The sequence below is a fragment of the Elaeis guineensis genome, chromosome 6 (assembly GCF_000442705.2).
Source record: "Elaeis guineensis isolate ETL-2024a chromosome 6, EG11, whole genome shotgun sequence".
Taxonomy (NCBI): Eukaryota; Viridiplantae; Streptophyta; class Magnoliopsida; order Arecales; family Arecaceae; genus Elaeis; species Elaeis guineensis.
The window spans coordinates 128,607,432-128,625,243 of record NC_025998.2 but is presented as its reverse complement, the minus strand read 5'-3'; the positions used below and the strand labels follow the sequence as shown (position 1 = coordinate 128,625,243).

Here is a 17,812-nt window from a genome sequence, read left to right as displayed (position 1 = left end):
CTGTAGTTTGTAAAGTTCATCATGTTCTTGACAGACAAATTGTAGGTGATATTTGTCTGATTTAAACCCCACTTTTAGTGCCATTCATCATCAGTGTACATACAATACCAACATTATTGTATGTAATGCTGATTTTATGTCAAAGGAACTCAGTAGTAAAGTGTTCAAGTGCTACTGTTGCTTGATAGTTATCAACAACTCAAATTATGGTTATGAGAATCTTTTTTTCATTTTCCTCTTTCTTTTTTTTCTTTAATAAAAATTAGCTGGAAGATTTTGATACCTATTGTATCAGTGATGAAGTTAGGGCCATTAATGTGGAAACATGTGCCAAACACGTTACTCTTTTTCATTTAAGATCAACATTATAGGTGCAACAAAATGGCTTATTACCTTTGCAATTTTTCTTTTTTGAATTAAATTTTGATAAAAGTAAAACTGATTACATAGTGCAAGGAGATCAAATGATGTATCACATAATGGCTTATTACCTTTGCAATTTTTCTTTTTTGAATTAAATTTTGATAAAAGTAAAACTGATTACATAGTGCAAGGAGATCAAATGATGTATCACAAAATGGCTTATTACCTTTGCAATTTTTCTTTTCTGAATTAAATTTTGATAAAGGTAAAACTGATTACATAGTGCAAGGAGATCGAATGATGTATCTGTTGCTCAACATTCTATTTCATGAAATGATGACTATTGTCTAAATACCCATTGTATGTGTAAAATGCAACTGTTGTAAAATAACTGGAGGATTTCAGAAACTGTTATAATGATCGAGGTGGCAGAATAAATGGAAAATTGATGTCTTACCCTGGATTGACTGCCAATTTATATTTACTCACTGTTGACTTCTGAAGACAGCAACTAAGCAAAAACAGGCCTAGCTTGTATTTGTTTTTGAAAAAAGAAAGACTCAACTGTGTGGAAGGGACTGATATATATGATGCTACCAATGCCAGGGCTAAACATAAAATGATAGTCAAACAATGACTTGCCCACAAAGAAATGCCCTTTGTTTCTAAATCCCTGTAGAAATGCAACATTTGCATGGTTAATACGATGCTTGAACATATAAGAAAAAGTATGTGCACACAGCAAGTGCATTCCTTTTTATGTGCAATAATTAGAGCTGTTCTTGTGATTGCACTTTATATACAGTTGATGATAACGTTTTAACTTTCATGTAAGCAGGAAAATTCTGAAACCATCATACTGTTATCCATTCAAAGGTGAAATTTGATTTATGGTGCAATACTACTTCAGCCTAGTATGAGAGGAATTGTTCCATTAACACAATCGATCATTTTGCTTGGATGAACAATTGGGAAAAAGGAAGAGTTTTGGTACTAGATGGTCAGCAATCTTGGATTCCCATGGCATACCAAACAATCCAAGTAAAACATTCCAACTAGCTTTTAAGGATAAGTTTGTTACAGTTGTAATGCAGAGCCAAGTTGGTTTTCTTGCTGAGTTTGGTTCTTGATGAAACCTGAAGTGAGAAATCACATTTGTGATTCGAAAACACTAGAAAAGATTTGAACTTTATGTGGTTTTACTCTATATTTTTAATATTAATTTAAACATGACAACGCAAGTGTCTAGTATCTTTAGTTTCTAGGCTTACCTAATAATTTTACCTGCTTTCCTTCCAGGATATTTTCAGTATTTCATTTTTCATTCATGAAGTTATTATGGAGATTGATCAAGAACTGGGAGATGTTTCTGGGATGTAGATCCATGATGAAAGAATAACTCTCAAAGAAATACTAGCGTGATAACTGGACCCGGAATTGATTCTTGAGTGATTGAACGCGGTAAGATTCTCAGCAAGGAATACTCCAGCATTAAACAAATATGTTACTCTTCCAAGGGAATCTATGTAGAAAATTGGTTCTTCTGAAACATGTTCTGTTGATTTTTTTTTTTCAGCGCAATTGTCTGCATTCCGTTATTCACATGTCTATTAATTATTATCGATGCGAGTTTACTATGTAAATACACACAGTCACAGCAATAAAACTGGGTGGAAATGACTCCCTAATTATCCAAAAAAAAAAATCTGGGGAGTAATGCCATATATCTTTTTCATCATGATTATTTCAAGAGGGTTGATGCATGATTAGAGCAAGACATCTTGGTCTCAACTTATTGTGAGGACCCATGCAAGTGGGTGTTTAGTCCTACATTGATCATACATGGGATATATCTTGAATACTTATTATATGACCAATGAACACAAATAACATCTTCCAACTAGTTTTTTTTCCTTTGGGAATAAGGTCCTAGGTTATTATAAACGGTATTAGAGCAAATTCAGTCTGTGGCCTATGAGGATTCTGCAGAATGAGCCTATTTGAATTGATCGTGGGCTAGTCGAGGTATGTGGGATGGGATTTGAATAAATTTGGACCCTTACCTTGGCGATGCCAAATGACCAAAGCTTATATGGGGAGGATATATAAGGACTCAAACAGATGTATGTTTAGTCTCACAACAGGTATAAACTTTATACATCTTAGGTACTTATATAGATCCAATAAATCTAAATAACACCTTCTGACAAACTTTGTCAAGGTGAGATATAACTTTTGAGTGCATGGACTCTTAGAAAATTCAACTGCATGGTGCTATCAAGGAGCCGATCAATGATATAATCATGCAAATAGCCAATGCAGTTGGAAAACTTCATGGAGTCAGGTCCATTCTATTCTCACCAAAAAAACCGAGACTTCCATGCTCGTCTTAAATATCACAATTGTTAAGGCTTCCTGCAGTCTACTAAAGCATACATATGTCCACTCTTGCCTGTTCCCCACCATTCGGGACTTGAAACAATGCTATTTCTAGCGTTTTGGATATCATACTTTGTTTTCCATAAAGAAATCCCATTGAATCACTGCTTTTCTCAATTATTTCATTCTGCACTCATTTTTCCAGGCACCGATTTTTTATGCATTCTTTCAAAAATTCATGTCAAACACCTAAAGATTTCCATTCCTATGTTGGCCCATAAATTGAGTGCCCTTATTTTATTTGATTTGTCCACCATTTGACAAGTCCTGACTCTTTGAAGTCATGATTCAATTAATATAAGAACAGCCTATGGGCAACAATGTGAAGAAAACAGCATAGAAGAGGTCAATTTTATGAAGATCCCTTGACTCAGCCCAAAAAAAAAACTCACTGACCTTGGCAGTGACTAAACTTCGCTGCACCCTAAAAAGCTGGCTGATCTCAGTTAAATGGATGCTAGCTGGTGTTGCCACCAGTATATAGTCAAACCAGGCCAATGCCTGCAATATTACCGCCAGACAATTCTAAGATAACTTTCTACTGACCAGTCTGTGATGCTAAAATTCATGGGGTGCCTTTCAGAGATTTGTAAACTGTTCCAATTCATTATATATGTTTCTTTTGGAGTTTTGTGAACTGTCCCAAAGGCCTACAGTTCTTATGCTTTTTAAAATAAGTTTCCTATCCATTCTATCATATGCCTATGCTTTTTAATTTACCATCAAACCAACAGCCTAGTTTATTCTGAGAAAACCAACAACTTGCCAGATGCTGGGCATGAGGGAAATGCATCTAATAAGAATAGAAGACTATCAATTATGTTGTGTATATGATTAACCTTGGTCTAATACAACAAAGGTTAAAACATGAGAAGTATGATTTCATCATGCTCACATGTTTCATAATTTGATGTAGCTTGACCCATCTACCAGGTCATCTGAGAGGGTGGGGAAACACCACTTACAATATTTGCACCCAAAACCTACTCCATCTTGAGGTGCAATCACTGGCATGTAGAGCACTAAACCAACGCCTATGTTCCTCTCTTCTTCTTTGTGGGCAGAGTGTAGCATAGCAATGACATTATCTTCAATACCTTATTTTGGAGGGGAAAAAGTTATTTGTTGATCAGCCAGAAGACAGGAAGTTTCTGCTGGATTTTATCACCATGAAGCTTGAATTGACATACATGTAATAAGGATAATGCAAGTAATTAATCTTGTCAATAACTGGAGCATAAATCATGCTCTACCATGAACCTTAAGTTCATTTCTTTGTTGTGAGAATCTAACCTAGAATGTACATTTAGAAGAATGAATAGCATCAATCAGAACCACAGATGCAATTACCTAACTATAACAACAAATTGCAAAATGTGAATATTGATCGACTTGACACTCCAAAATGATCCAATAAATGCTAGATATCACAATCTTATATGAGATCTATGTCTAAGATACTAGGAAACTGTGCTCACAATTTTATCCTGCAAAATAGGGCCCATCTTTTCTTCAACTCGGTGGTCCAATGAGTGTTTTATCAGCCTTTCTTGCTGTGAAGAAAAGACTAAAAGAGAATGAGTGCGTGAGAGAGAGAGAAGAAAAGAACAAAGTCCTCTTGATAGTAAATACCTGGAGGACCTGGACAGTATCTGTAGACAGTGTCACTTAGGAGGTACCAAAAGTGCTTTGCTTGGAGCTCATATATCATCATATAATTCTTTCAATAAGAAGGGCTCTCAGAAAATGACATGGGGAAAAAGCCAAGCCGGAGAACAAAAGGCCTAAGTTAAGTGGAGCTCATATGTCATCATATAATCCTTTCAATGCGAAGAGCTCAAAGAAAATGACATGGGGAAAAAGCCAAGCTGGAGAACACAATGCCTACGTTTTGTTAAAACCGTTAAAGACTAGATCTAAGTATGATTGCTAAGAAGGTCTTAAAGCTGAAAAAGTTAAAGAGAGAATGCGAGAAATATTCTGCCCAAAGTAGGGACCATAGATCTTTGACTGCCCTCCTCTCTCTCTTCAATCTAAGGACTCACTTGGCTTGCGGAAGAGGGAGAGAGTGTAGTCGATAGAAAAATGAAGACTGAATCTATGTTTAGTTGGTGTTTTCAAAGAAGAGAAATATAAAAGTAGCTTTGTTATGCAAATAAGATTCATACATTTCATGGGAGGAAAAACTTATATGGGACGGAGGAAAGTCACATTCTTACCGATATGGAATTAGGATATATTTTTTTTTCTAAAAATATCCTTAAGTTTATAGATAGAATGAGATAAGTCTTTTTCTTTATGAAAGGTATAATAGATATTTTATATAATTTTTTAGAAGAATAGATGTTCAACTAAAGAATGTGCAGTTTTTTTATGGTCAACTAAACATGTAAAAAATTTTTATCATTTAAAAAACATTCCAATGAAAAAAATTTTTTCCAAGAACCAAGCAAGTTCTAAATGCCATGCTCTTTGGTTGTACGTTCTTAAGAAATCTTGGTCCAGAGTTACATTGGGAAAAATAGGGACAGTTTGAGGTGAGATTGTATTGGATTGCACGCCTGGAAACCAACTCTTTTAACACTGTTTATTTTCATGAGAATTAGGATGGTTGGTGAGGGTGAGATGGAATCCATGTCTCTCGCATCCATGCAAGTGGCTCTATCAACTTTGGTCGGTTGACACCTTTTAACCTATAATAATGCTGTTTATGTAGCAGGAACATTTTGGAAATAATGTTATAAGACTTTGTTGGGCTCTCACCTTTTTGGTAAGGTTAAGGTGCAACCAGAATATTAGCATCATGTCACAGTGTCAATCTCCTCTCTTCTAGTGATAAGACATGTTATTATTCAAGGCTGTCATAGAAGCAGCTGCCTGCTACTCGTTTAAAGGCAGGTACATGATTCTGCTGGTTTGCTTGATGGTAAGATGCTCCCACAAATCCTATGAGATGACTCATTTTTAGCTCTATTCTTTGTATAGCCTACCCAAAATGTGTAAACATTGGTGACAGTTCTGTCACACAAAGCAAAGTTGACATTCTGGATCTAGTGGAACAGAAGAGAGTTCCATTGTGTTTGGAGTTTCTATCGTTAAAAATGGCACATATTGCCCCATCCACTAAGTTTTTTACACATCAGATGAAATAGAGGCTTTGGAGGGTGTTTCAGCATGGCCATGCTACCACCATGTTCCATATATATGAGACTGACTTGCTATTTCTAGACATTCCATTTTCCTAATTTTAAGTTTCATCATTGTTATGGGTAAAAGTTAAATGTTGAAATCTCATTGTTGGTAAAAGTTACATGATGTGGTCAAAATCAGACTAGCAAATGGGAAATAGACATGTGGCATGGTAGGGATCAGTTGGGCTCATATTCCTGGTCTAAAAGAAAAGATAACTAGTCTCGGTGATATAGCTCTCCACTTGATTTTGAATTTTAGATTCCAACCCTAGCAGGACGAGGACTCTTTGTTTGTAAGATGGCCCAAGATACCTGATATACATCATGAAAAATGCATACTCTCCACTTTCTCCCTACTTTTCTAGTCTCCTCTTTCTCCTCCTGTTGTTGGCCCAAAAACTTATCTAATTTAAGCATCGAAGGGCTTCCTGTTAGATCAACTCCGATAACCTTCAATCTCTTCTTGTGTGCAGGACGATAGGTATAGATCTGATCTTTTTCTTAGAGTATGTATCCGTCAGCAGCCTTTCATCTATCGAATCAATATTGGTGGAAACAATAAGGGTCCAAAGTGCTGCTCTATTTTTAATAGAAATTGGCCAGTGACGCATGTGGTGATGCGGTTATAACTATTGTTTGGATTATCATATTGCACAAACAGTTAAATCTAGGCTTGTTTAATACTACTTGGTTTCGAGGCCTTGACCCTAGACCATTATTTGTGTTATTAGCCTTCACAGATGATCCTAGGGATTATTTAACACTAGGTTAATTTGTACCAATGGTTGGCTCTGATGTCTTTACTCCAATCGATCGAATGGTCAAGAATGCAATGACCTACTTGGGTCCAGAAGTAGATAACATCCAGGTCATACTCCTTAGGTGTTGGAGTAATGAAATCATCATGTCTTCATTGAATCCAGATCTTTGTTGTCCCCTATAATTCCCATTCAAGCCCATGGGTGGGGGGAATCATCAAATGGACTTGAGATGGAAAAAGGTGTTGGTAGGAGGGTCACTCTCAGACCTAGTGGTGTTGGGCCAGGTGATCACTCTCTTGCCCTTTCTACAACTAGCGTGCCCCCTTCCAGTTTTTTCTACAATCTCCTCAAACCATTCCAGAGACTCACCCAAAAACCAGGTCAATGGCTAATGCAAAAAGACCCACCATGATCCCTTTGGTTATGGTGCTTGTATTGCAGTCTAATAGGATTGATTGATGGCAAATCAAAAGGTGGCCAATATCCACCCATAGAAACACTAGAAGACTCAGACTTGATAGACAGTCACAATAGTGTTGTCCACTTAATTTGGAGCCATGTCATTAAGCGATCGCCACCTTGTGACAATCTCCAACACCTTAGATTCACATCTTTGGGGCCCTCATCTGAGTGGAACCTTCACTACAATAGTGAAGGTTGTCGATGGGGACTCCCCCATTTGGTAATGGAAGCATGGGCTCCATGCGGCCTCCTCTTGGAGTGTTTCGCCGTCAACTCCATATATTTTACTCTCGTGAAATCTATCATTGCCCTCACTCGATTGCAACGACTTAGATTCGTGTGATCTAAGACCGTCCCATGGGACCGACACGGTCTCCCACATTGGATGCGGTTTATTGGGGTTGGTCAAGTGAAGGCTCGAGAATATTTGAAATGAAACCCATTTTGTAAAGCTTGGAAGTTGATGACTGTTTTGGTCAAGCTTTGCCATCCTACTCAGATGACTATTTGATACATTTACTGAAAAATTAACAGTACCGTGGATTGGATGGTTTTTTTTATTATCGAGCATATTAATGGCTGTTTTCGCACTAGTTTGATATGACCGTCCGTTTGCATGTATATATAAAAGAAAAAAAGTTTGGAAATTAATCAACCGGTGCTGTACCACGGAGAGCACAGGGTGCTCAGCTTGAACCATCCTGGCTCAAAGGTCGGTGCAGTGCGTGCATGCATTTAGATTTGGCTCAGAAGAACTCAAGCAAGCCACGTTGCTTCCTCAAAAGAAATAAAATAGTCCAATTGTTTTGTGCACCTCAGGCAGAATTCTAGATCCAAACGATGCAAAAAGCTACATTGTCTCAAAGCACCACCCAACATTCATAAGGGTATGTTCTTATAAAACATTAAGCCATGAAAGCCCTATGAGAGGCTCAAGACATAGCCCATTGATTCAGCCTAGGCCAACCCCATGCAGCCCAAAATTCTAGGACCTTCTGATCACATCAACAACTATAGGGTTTGCAGGGTCACTCAAAGGCTAATACCCTCAAAACCCTGGAAAGCCTCACACTTCCCCATGCAAAAAGGAAAGTTCTCTAAACATTCCCCTTGCCCTAGGCCACTTCACAAACCCCACACTAATAAAAACCTAGCAACACTCACTCAAACAAAAACAATTGAGAAAATAGACAATTAAAAAAAAAAAAAAAAACACACACACACACACATACTCGCACAAAACACATACCAACACACTAATTAAAATAAATTAAAAAAAAAAGAAAGGATTTCTTTCTGCATCTCCCTCTTAACAAACTCTCATCTTTGGCTTTTTTTCCTCCTTTTCCTGCTTTTTCTTCCCTGCCCCCCATGGGAAGGCCAAATAGAGCAGGGCGCAGCGAGCTGACCGCGGGCAGGGTGGTGGGAGCCAGGTGCTGGAGAGTACCTGGCCCGGGCGGCTGCCGGGCAACTCTGTTTTTCTTTTTTTTCTACAATATGTATAATTTCAAAAATATTTTTTATATTGCCTTGCCCTGTTCTAGGTTGGCCTTGGATTTGGGGCAAAAGGCCTCGAGAGGGGGGAAGAGAAGGAAGAAGAGAGAGAAAAAGAGAGAGAGAGAGAGAGGGGGAGGGAGAAGGGGGAGGGGGGTGGGATAAAAGAGAGAGGAGGTCTCAATCCCTGCACTTTATTCTCTTGGAGTGGATACTTTGCGGTATACTGAGAACGAGGTTTCGAAGGAGAGAGCGTGTGTCCTTCCTTCCCTCCCCCATTCTCTCTTGCTCTCTGTTTGGTGTCTGCATTGCTTTGTTTGACTCCAAAATCCCATTTTTTGACTCTCAGTGCATTTGTTTTCAAGCCCCACTTCAAGTTTTATGTTTTTTTAATCTTTTTGGTTCCTATATTTGAGATTTTATATCGAAATCCCAGTGAGGAAGGAGCAAAAAGCCTCCTTTTTTCGTTTCACAGTATATGGTTGGGTTCTTTGTGGGATTAACACAAAGCCTAGAATCTATGTAGATTGGTTGGGGAAGATAACAAACCATCCATTGTTTTCCGCTTAGAAGTTCTGCCTTCTGATCTGTTTCGGTGGAAACAATTGGGGAAGGGGTTGCTAGAGGAAAGAAGTGGGCCTCTTTCCCCCTTGGTTTTCTTCTGTTTTTTAGCAGTATTAGGGTAAAGATCCATTTTTTATCTGTTTCCACTTCATTTCCTTGTCGATAGAGGCCTAGTTTTTGGAAGGAGGTGGAGGAGGGGAGGGGGGGCACCATTTCTTTGGAGCTGTATGAAGGAGTTCTGAAACAATGAGAGATGAAAATTCGAAGAAAAGCAAGGTTTTTTTCCCTCAAAAGAAGAATTTTTTTTCTTCATTTTGCAGCAGTTAATATATGTCGTCTTTAGGATTGCTGATTTATCTGTTTTTTCCCCCATATTTTGTGGGAGAAGCTATCATGGTCCAAGACAGTCAGAAAGTGGTTCAGCAGCAAGGGCAAAGCTCAGGACTTTCATGCAGATGATGTTGTTGGCAGAGGTAAGTCCATTGGTCCTCTTCTGAATTTGGCCTCAGTTCTTGGTTACTAGTTGTGATTTCCTTTTTTCTGGCGTTTGTGGTATATAGAAGTCTCCAGCTCCTAGATTTGGAGCTCAGTTCTGTTTCCTTTTGTTCCTAAAGATCTCTTCTTTCCCTTGGATCCATATTGTTCGAAATAAATATGTTTAATTTTCACAAAATAGCTGAGATTTTTCCTTCAACATCTCTTGATAAATTCTGCAAACCTTATTCTTTTTTTAAAAAATAATTTCAATTTATAAGTTCATAGCTGTGATGAAGGCAACAGTACTCAAAGACTCAAGCGACAGCCTTTCTTTATCTTTATCTTTTTTTTTTTGTTTTATTTGCGTGTTCTTTACAGGAGGTGATGAAAAATGGAGGACCAGCTTCTTGGAGAGAGAGGCATCCACAGTTAAGAAAAGCAGAACAGGTTAGAGTGCCAGGCTCCTCCCTGCCGGATATCTTGGGACCACATCTGAGCTGCTGCTTGCTTTTCTTTCTTTTGTTCTTCTTTTTCAAATTCCTTTGATTCCTTGAATTGGCTGCACCTTAAATACGGTCCTTTGACGCTTGCTCATTCCCCATGGGTCCTCAGAGAGATTGTCCAAACGAAGCATGGATCGAGTTTGGCGAGGAAGGAATGATCTTGAATCAACTCAAGTTACAGATATTCAGGAATACAAGTAATTCAGATCAACTCCACATCAACCTTATTTAGCTCCTGCACTTGCCAATTACAATGTGTCTTTCAATATGCTATACAAACCTTTATTCTTCTGCTCCACTTGGTCTGTAGAATGTTTGTTGCGACATGGAATGTAGGAGGGAGATCCCCATCAAATTCCTTGAGACTTGAGGACTGGCTCCATGCTTATCCTCCTGCTGATATTTATGTTTTGGGGTATATCTCTCTCCACTAAATGTAAAGCATCCAACTTCTTGGTGCTTAACATAAATCTCATTAATTCAGTCCTTGCCGCTTCTTAGGTTTCAGGAAATTGTTCCTTTGAATGCGGGGAATGTTTTAGGTGCTGAAGATAATGGCCCGGCAAGAAAATGGGTGGCTCTCATTAGAAAGACACTGAACAATCTTCCTGGCACTGGTGGTAGTGTAAGCTACCACACACCCTCCCCTGTTCCCAACCCAGTTGCTGAGCTTGATGATGACTTTGAGGGTTCGGCAATGAGACAGAAGAATTCATCGTTCTTTCATCGACGGTCATTCCAGTCCCTGAGCCGTAGTTTAAGAATTGATGGAGATATCATGGTCCCACAGCCAAGGCTGGATCGACGATTTAGTGTCTGTGAACGTGTCAGCTTTGGGAGCAGACCAAGTGACTTTGATCCCAATTTTAGATGGTGTGGATCATCTGATGATGAGAATTTTGGCATGGAGTCACCTAGTACTGTCATTTTTTCACCAATGTCATATGGCTATGGTGCTTCATCAATGGAAGAGAGGGATAGACCATCAGGAAAATCTAGGTAGCCCTTTGCAAGACTTGTTTATTTATTTCCTTAACTTTTTTGACAATTTTGGTCTTATGTTTTTTAACTCTTTGTAAATATTTCCTTCCTTTTTTCATCATGATTTTACTTTACAATTTGTTCTTAGGCTCAAGCCTCTGCCCATTGATGAATTAGTCTTAAATTTGAACTTGGGACAATGCCAGGTACTGCTTGGTGGCAAGTAAGCAGATGGTTGGGATATTTCTCACAATATGGGTGAGGAGTGAAATTAGAGATGATTTAAAGAACTTGAAGGTATCTTGTGTTGGCAGGGGTTTAATGGGTTATCTCGGCAACAAGGTAAATGTCACGTATTCAGATTAACTTTTCCTTTGTATGCTTAAACAACTTACCATTGAACATAACTTCACTTTCAACATGAACCTTTAAGCAAGATATTGATGCTTTATCAGTGTTCTATCTATTTTGGTGCTTTTTGAACATCATGAGTAAAGAGGAGGATATTGTCCTTCGTCCAGGGTTCAATTTCCATTAGCATGTCTTTGCACCAAACAAGCTTCTGCTTCATCTGCAGTCACTTGACATCGGGGCAGAAGGAGGGAGATGAGCTACGAAGGAACTCTGATGTCATGGAGATTCTGAGGAAAACTAGATTTCCACAGGTGCATGGTGTTGCTGATGAACAGTCACCTGAAACAATTCTTGAGCATGAGTAAGCCCATTTCTCAGATTTGACTGACTGAGAGAAATAATTTAAATTTATTTTAAGCTTGCACTTTTCTTATTTCAGTCGGATAATATGGCTTGGGGACTTGAATTACCGCATCGCTCTTTCATATCGCTCAGCAAAGGCTCTAGTTGAAATGCGAAACTGGGGAGCATTGTTGCAAAGGGATCAGGTAGCTTTTTCACTTGCTATGTGCTGGACAACTATTATTTATATTAGCAGGGCTTCTTATTCTGGTTTTCAGTGTCTTGAAAATCTTCTGTGCATGATGAGGGGATCACTTGAGGTCAAGAATGCCTAGTTATTTTCTTTACTTTCTCTGCATTAGAGGAGGAAAGAGAGAAGATCTCTATTGACTTAGAGAAAGCCATGATTCTTCTGTTTTCCTTTTCTTAATTATTGTGAAGCATGGAACCAAATCTTTTGTGTCTTTAACAGCTTCGGATAGAGCAAGGACGTGGTCGTGTTTTTGATGGCTGGAAAGAAGGAAGAATATATTTTCCTCCAACATATAAATATTCAACTAACTCAGATCGATATGCGGGGGATGACATGCATTCTAAAGAGAAGCGGCGGACACCAGCATGGTAAAACTTAAAGCATGACATCTTGCAGGAAATAAATTTTCATATCCTGTTTTTAACTTTGAGTTTGCGAAGCTAATTGCTTTATTTGTATGTGTAAAGGTGTGACCGCATTTTATGGTATGGAAGAGGCCTCAATCAATTGGCTTATGTTCGCGGTGAGTCCAGATTCTCCGACCATAGACCAGTGTACAGCATTTTTTCAGCAGAGGTTGAAATAATCAGTCATAGCCGAAGCTGGAAGAACTTGGGTTGTTCTAGCTCTAGAATAGAAGTTGAAGAACTTTTGCCATACCCACATGGATACACTGATCTCAACTTCTATTGATGGGGCCAACTGTATAGGACCTACATTAAGGTGGTTGTTCTTTTGATGAAAGAAAATATATTGTTGCTTTTGGTACATGCAGAGACCTGAGAGGATGCAGACGACCACTGTTTTTTCATATGGTAAGTGATGATGAAAGATGACCACATATTCTTTCAATTGCATATACCCATCAAAGAGAGATTACTAAACCAATGAAGAGTAATTGGCTACTACAATAATTTTTTTTATATATTTTTGGAGTAATAACTGTAGAATCCTCTTGCTTATATTTTTTCCGTTTATTGAAGTTCTGAAATGTACTCTATGATAATGCAGGTTGTCCTGCATCTCTTAAATCCAGAGAAACAAGCTTTAATCTCTTTCTGGATTTGGAGGGCAGTAATCCTATTAAGCAAGCAGGTTGTCATCTTTTAGTGCAACTAATTTTTACCAATTCTTCTTATATATGACTATTTGCAACACTAAATTTGGTATTCTTAGGATCGTTGCATTTTGCCATGCATTGGGTTAGATGATTTATCTTTATCAGTTTGTCATACTTGCTTTTATATGAAGAGAAGAAAATTTTGAAAAAAAAAAAAAAAGGTCATTTAGGTTCATGAGACTCATTTCATCTGTGGCTGGCTTGCAGAGACCAAAGAAGAAACATTCCCGGAAATACCAACTCAAAAAAGTAATTCCTTTTCGCTTTTTGTTTTGGCTCGCTTTTACCATTGTTGCTTCTATTAGAGGATTAACCTTTAGTACTGCTTCTCTTCTTGGTTCTAACAGGAAATGGCTGTTCAAATTTTGTCACTAACCAAGTCCATAAAAGAAACACATCAAATGAAAAACTTATTCCACAATAAATCAGTTGCTATGTCACTCCACCAGCTTGTTTGGCATTCTTAAGACCTGTCTGAGTGTTCAGCCCAAGCAGTCAGTTGATAATGGAGATCAGCAAATTGATCCAGGAAGGTGCCTAATTTCAAGTTCCCCATTGCCAATTAATAAAATGGAGCCATGACAAGATGGAAGAACTCTTAAAAGAGTTGTTTTCTATTTGATCCAAGAAGGTGCCAAAATTCAAGTTCCTTATCGCGTATTAATAAAATGAAGCCATGACAAGAAGAAAGAACTCAAATGTCAAAAAGGGGTTGTTTGCCATATAAGCCAAGTTATGATACAGGGCATGATTCTTCTGAACAAGTTGTAGGGAATTTTTTGTAGTTTGAGAAGTAGGAGAGTGATTTTGGACAAATAATTGTGTACAGTTCTCTGTTGTATACGTTGGAAAGTGAGGATGACCTCTGCATTCATACTCATTGCTTGGTGATAAAAGAATGTAGCTATTATTTGTTGTTCAGAGGGCATGGCTTATTGTTTAAGCTGAAAAAGTTTGTACCATTGATAGCCTTTGAAGGTTACTTTGTTTTGCATGGCTTGTTTCCTATTATAGAGATCATAAAAAGCAGGAAAATGACAGTTCTTGTGGGCACTCTTGGGTTCGAATTTTAAGGACTAAAAAATGGTCAAAGAGATAAAAATATATATTTTTTTTGTTTATTAAAGGAAAAGACTTTTTTGACTCTCCACTTGATGGTTGAAAGCTCATGTGGGCCATGTGTCCTTAGAACATTGGTTTAAATTTATGATCTTAGTTGGCCTCGCTGTATTTGCCCTTATCTAATAAACTATAGTCTTTAGAATTCAGATGCAACATTCTAAACGACAGGATTGAAGCACTTCCAAAGCCTATGGAACTGCCATTCTTCTCGAGAAAATCTAGTCTTGTTTATGCTGATAACTGTTACTAACTCCCTTGAATATAAATTGATGTATATGTAAACAAATAAATCCAAGTCTTTTAGGATTGGATTCACTTGTAACAAAGCATGTTTAAATGCATATGGTAGTAGACTTCCATTGGATTTAAAGCTGTAATCTTGATTCTTAGATAAAATTTAGAAGACCATGCATGGTCATAAGTCCATACAAAATTCTGCATTTCTGAATCCAGCTGTGGATTTCGATGCTTTTATTGGTTTCAGTGTTACAGGCTTCTGTCTCCCTAAAGCGTTCAGATACTTGGATCCATATAGGACTTCACTAAGATCCAACCGTGTTGCCTATTTTTGCCAATGTTAAATAAAATCCCGTACGTTAATGTTATAAAACAAGGGAGCAACCACTGAAGTGGTTAATTAACACAATCCCAAGCCAATACCAGCCTTCAAACGGCGTTAACTAATCTGATATTTTCTGAACTAAACAATGTTTGGTAGAGAAAAGTATAATAGCCTTTATGATACTATATCTATCACTAGGGCTAAGAAGAAATCAACCTATCCTTGGTCCTAAAACACCCAAATTGAATCAGTTCAATATTGGCAAATTAGGCTCAAATAAATTCTGATCCAACATGAAGTATACATCATATAAATCGACATAATATTTGTCTAATTAGACATGATTTTGGCTAAAATCTTGACTCATTGCTCGAATTGGAAATTAAAAATCTTTGACCATCTGCTTACATGAATCCAATCATAAATACTACAACTGGCTCAAGATTAGTCTCGAAAGGGCTTATATTGCAATGCCTTGCGGCTAGATGAATTATGGAATAGGTTCATTTTGATATCATTTCTAATAATTTAGAATCTTATCCTAAAAAACTAATCAAAAGATTTACAAATTAATTGAGATCTTTTGGTCCTTTCCTGTATATACATGATGTGAAACTAAATAAATGTTTGCTTCTATCCTCACAAATGTAGCATTACAAAATTTATTTGCAGCTCTAATTAATACCAACACCTTAATTTGAAAAGAAATTCTATACTTGCTAAAAAGAAGGAAAAAGCTATGAGACCATACAGGTCTCCATTTGCGTCTCAATTTAAACTAGAATACGATCAGAAAAACACCACCAACGTTTTGTAAATTGCACCAATACCATGCGGTAAGGCCTTGAATTTTGCATCATTACTAAAATTTTTCTCCAAAGAATATAATTTCCAGAAATAAAAATCACTCTATAAGATGGAGATTTTCTAAATGCCATGTTTTCCCAATCGCGAAAATGTGCTTGTTTGTTTTTCCAGAGGTTTTAATTGCAACTTTTACTGTGGAGAAATGGCCAAGAAAATTATCATCAATTTGATGTCACTTCTCGGCGATGGAAAGCCTTTTTTTTTTTTTAGTTGTTTTACATTAATTAGAGCGTGGGAAACAACGGTACACCGTAACGTCATTCCTGTCCCCAACCGACCTCTCACCTTTTGCAGCACCTGAAGATTTTGAGAGACTTTTTTCTCCCTCTTTTCTCTTTTTATTATATTTTATATTATTTTGTTTTCGGAAATCAATCAGAAGAACTTTAAATAATAATTTTGGGTCTTTGACCAACTGTTGTACCACAAAAAGGGAAATTGAATAATAGAGGCTTTATTCAGCTGGACATCAAGGAATTATTATTAATTAATACTCAATTTTGTTCCATCAGTGGTTGCAAAACTGTTAAGTGTTTTAGTCTAAATAAACTACTTGGCGAAGAGGGGTCAGACAATTTTATTCGAGCCATCAGAGGGAATTAATTTCCCGTGGCCATCATTATCCATTTATTTCTACGATCTAGCTAAACAATACCTAGGCCTGTTCCAATTTATTTTACTTTTATCTAAAATTTTATTATTATTATTTTTTGATTAAATAGAACATCCATACAAATTTGATATGGATATGATCAAAATGATTAGAAATTAAAATACCGTAAAACATCCGAGAGACGTCCCATGCACGTTCACAAACATTCTCCGTATACTCTACTATAAAAATTATCATCCAATCAGCTGTACATTTTTTGGAAGATGTGCTCGATATCAATAACACTGCCTTCCATCAATAGACTCAAAATGTCCAACAATATGAGATAATGGCATGCCCTTATTATGCCTCCGAATCCATCCCATCACTATAATCGGGGCTCCTCAATGATCTGATGGTCAACTCCAAACATTAGCCGCGTATGTAATCCCAATCAAGATAGCTCGCAGCTTCCCTCATCGTACCATAGGCTCAAATAGAAGATTCCACTCGGCAGCCATCAATCTGAAATCTGGCCCATAGATTACAAACTTAATACCTCCTCTATTGTTAATGGCATTGCAATCGAAATTAACATTGAGATAGATCGTGGGTAGGGCCTTTGGAATATGATATTGTTGAGTGGGTGTCTGACCAGGACAACATCTTTCAGGACCTTTTCGATACTGCATGATGCAATAGGAAGAAAGAAAAAATAAAATAAAAAATAATCAAATACGTGAATCAGCCAAAAAAGACTCGCTTCCACGGGACATGCAAACTTCACTATGAAAAAAAAAATATTATAAAAGAAGATCTCACTTTCAACTCTCGTACACCCAAATTGTCTCTCACAGGAAGTTCTCCCTCTCAAAAGCTTTCTCTCTAGAAGACCTCTCTGAACCCTTGAAGCAAACACTGTCCGCTGTCCAGGAGCCTCTCTGCTCCTTTTCCTCTCAGCGCGCACGTCTCTCTCTCTTCCATATGTGTTCACAGGATCAACACCGCACCAGGCCACCACCCAGGCTCCTATTCATCAAACAGGGTCTTTTATAAGCTAAAAAATCTAATTAGAACTTTATTAGGACTCCTAATGACACCCAAACCAAGTGCACAGACCGTCAGATCAACATCTAGAGCTGCCCACGCCGTTAGATCGCACACCGATCCATGGAACAGTTGTGGACCGTGAGAAATGCGTGAAAAATACCCACGCGGTCGATTGTGCACCGTCTGGTCCACGGTGGACCGGGCAACGGGCTCCCAGGGGTGCGCATGGGCCTGGGCCACATCCGGGCGCCTGGGCCTGGGCCAGCCCGCGCGCTCGTGCTCCTTGTCTTGGGTCATGCCCCACGCGCCCGGGCT

At 38.0% G+C, this 17,812-nt stretch overlaps 1 protein-coding gene across 2 annotated transcripts; it reads left to right on the top strand.

The window, feature by feature from the left end:
- The first annotated feature begins 8,843 nt into the window (after window positions 1-8,843).
- LOC105046597 (type IV inositol polyphosphate 5-phosphatase 7) lies at window positions 8,844-14,275 on the top strand. 2 transcript variants are annotated; one of them, XM_019851078.2, is made up of 14 exons: window positions 8,844-9,550; window positions 9,663-9,747; window positions 10,130-10,198; window positions 10,364-10,451; window positions 10,565-10,669; window positions 10,756-11,253; window positions 11,442-11,577; window positions 11,757-11,950; window positions 12,029-12,137; window positions 12,404-12,552; window positions 12,652-12,999; window positions 13,196-13,279; window positions 13,512-13,553; window positions 13,652-14,275. In XM_019851078.2, the coding sequence occupies exons 1-11, from the start codon at window positions 9,521-9,523 to the stop codon at window positions 12,875-12,877; spliced, it is 1,689 nt and encodes a 562-aa protein (XP_019706637.1). In that variant the 5' UTR covers window positions 8,844-9,520; the 3' UTR covers window positions 12,878-12,999; window positions 13,196-13,279; window positions 13,512-13,553; window positions 13,652-14,275. The 2 variants fall into 2 exon arrangements, with proteins under 2 accessions (XP_019706637.1, XP_019706638.1); XM_019851079.2 differs by lacking the exon at window positions 13,196-13,279.
- The last annotated feature ends 3,537 nt before the right edge of the window (window positions 14,276-17,812 follow it).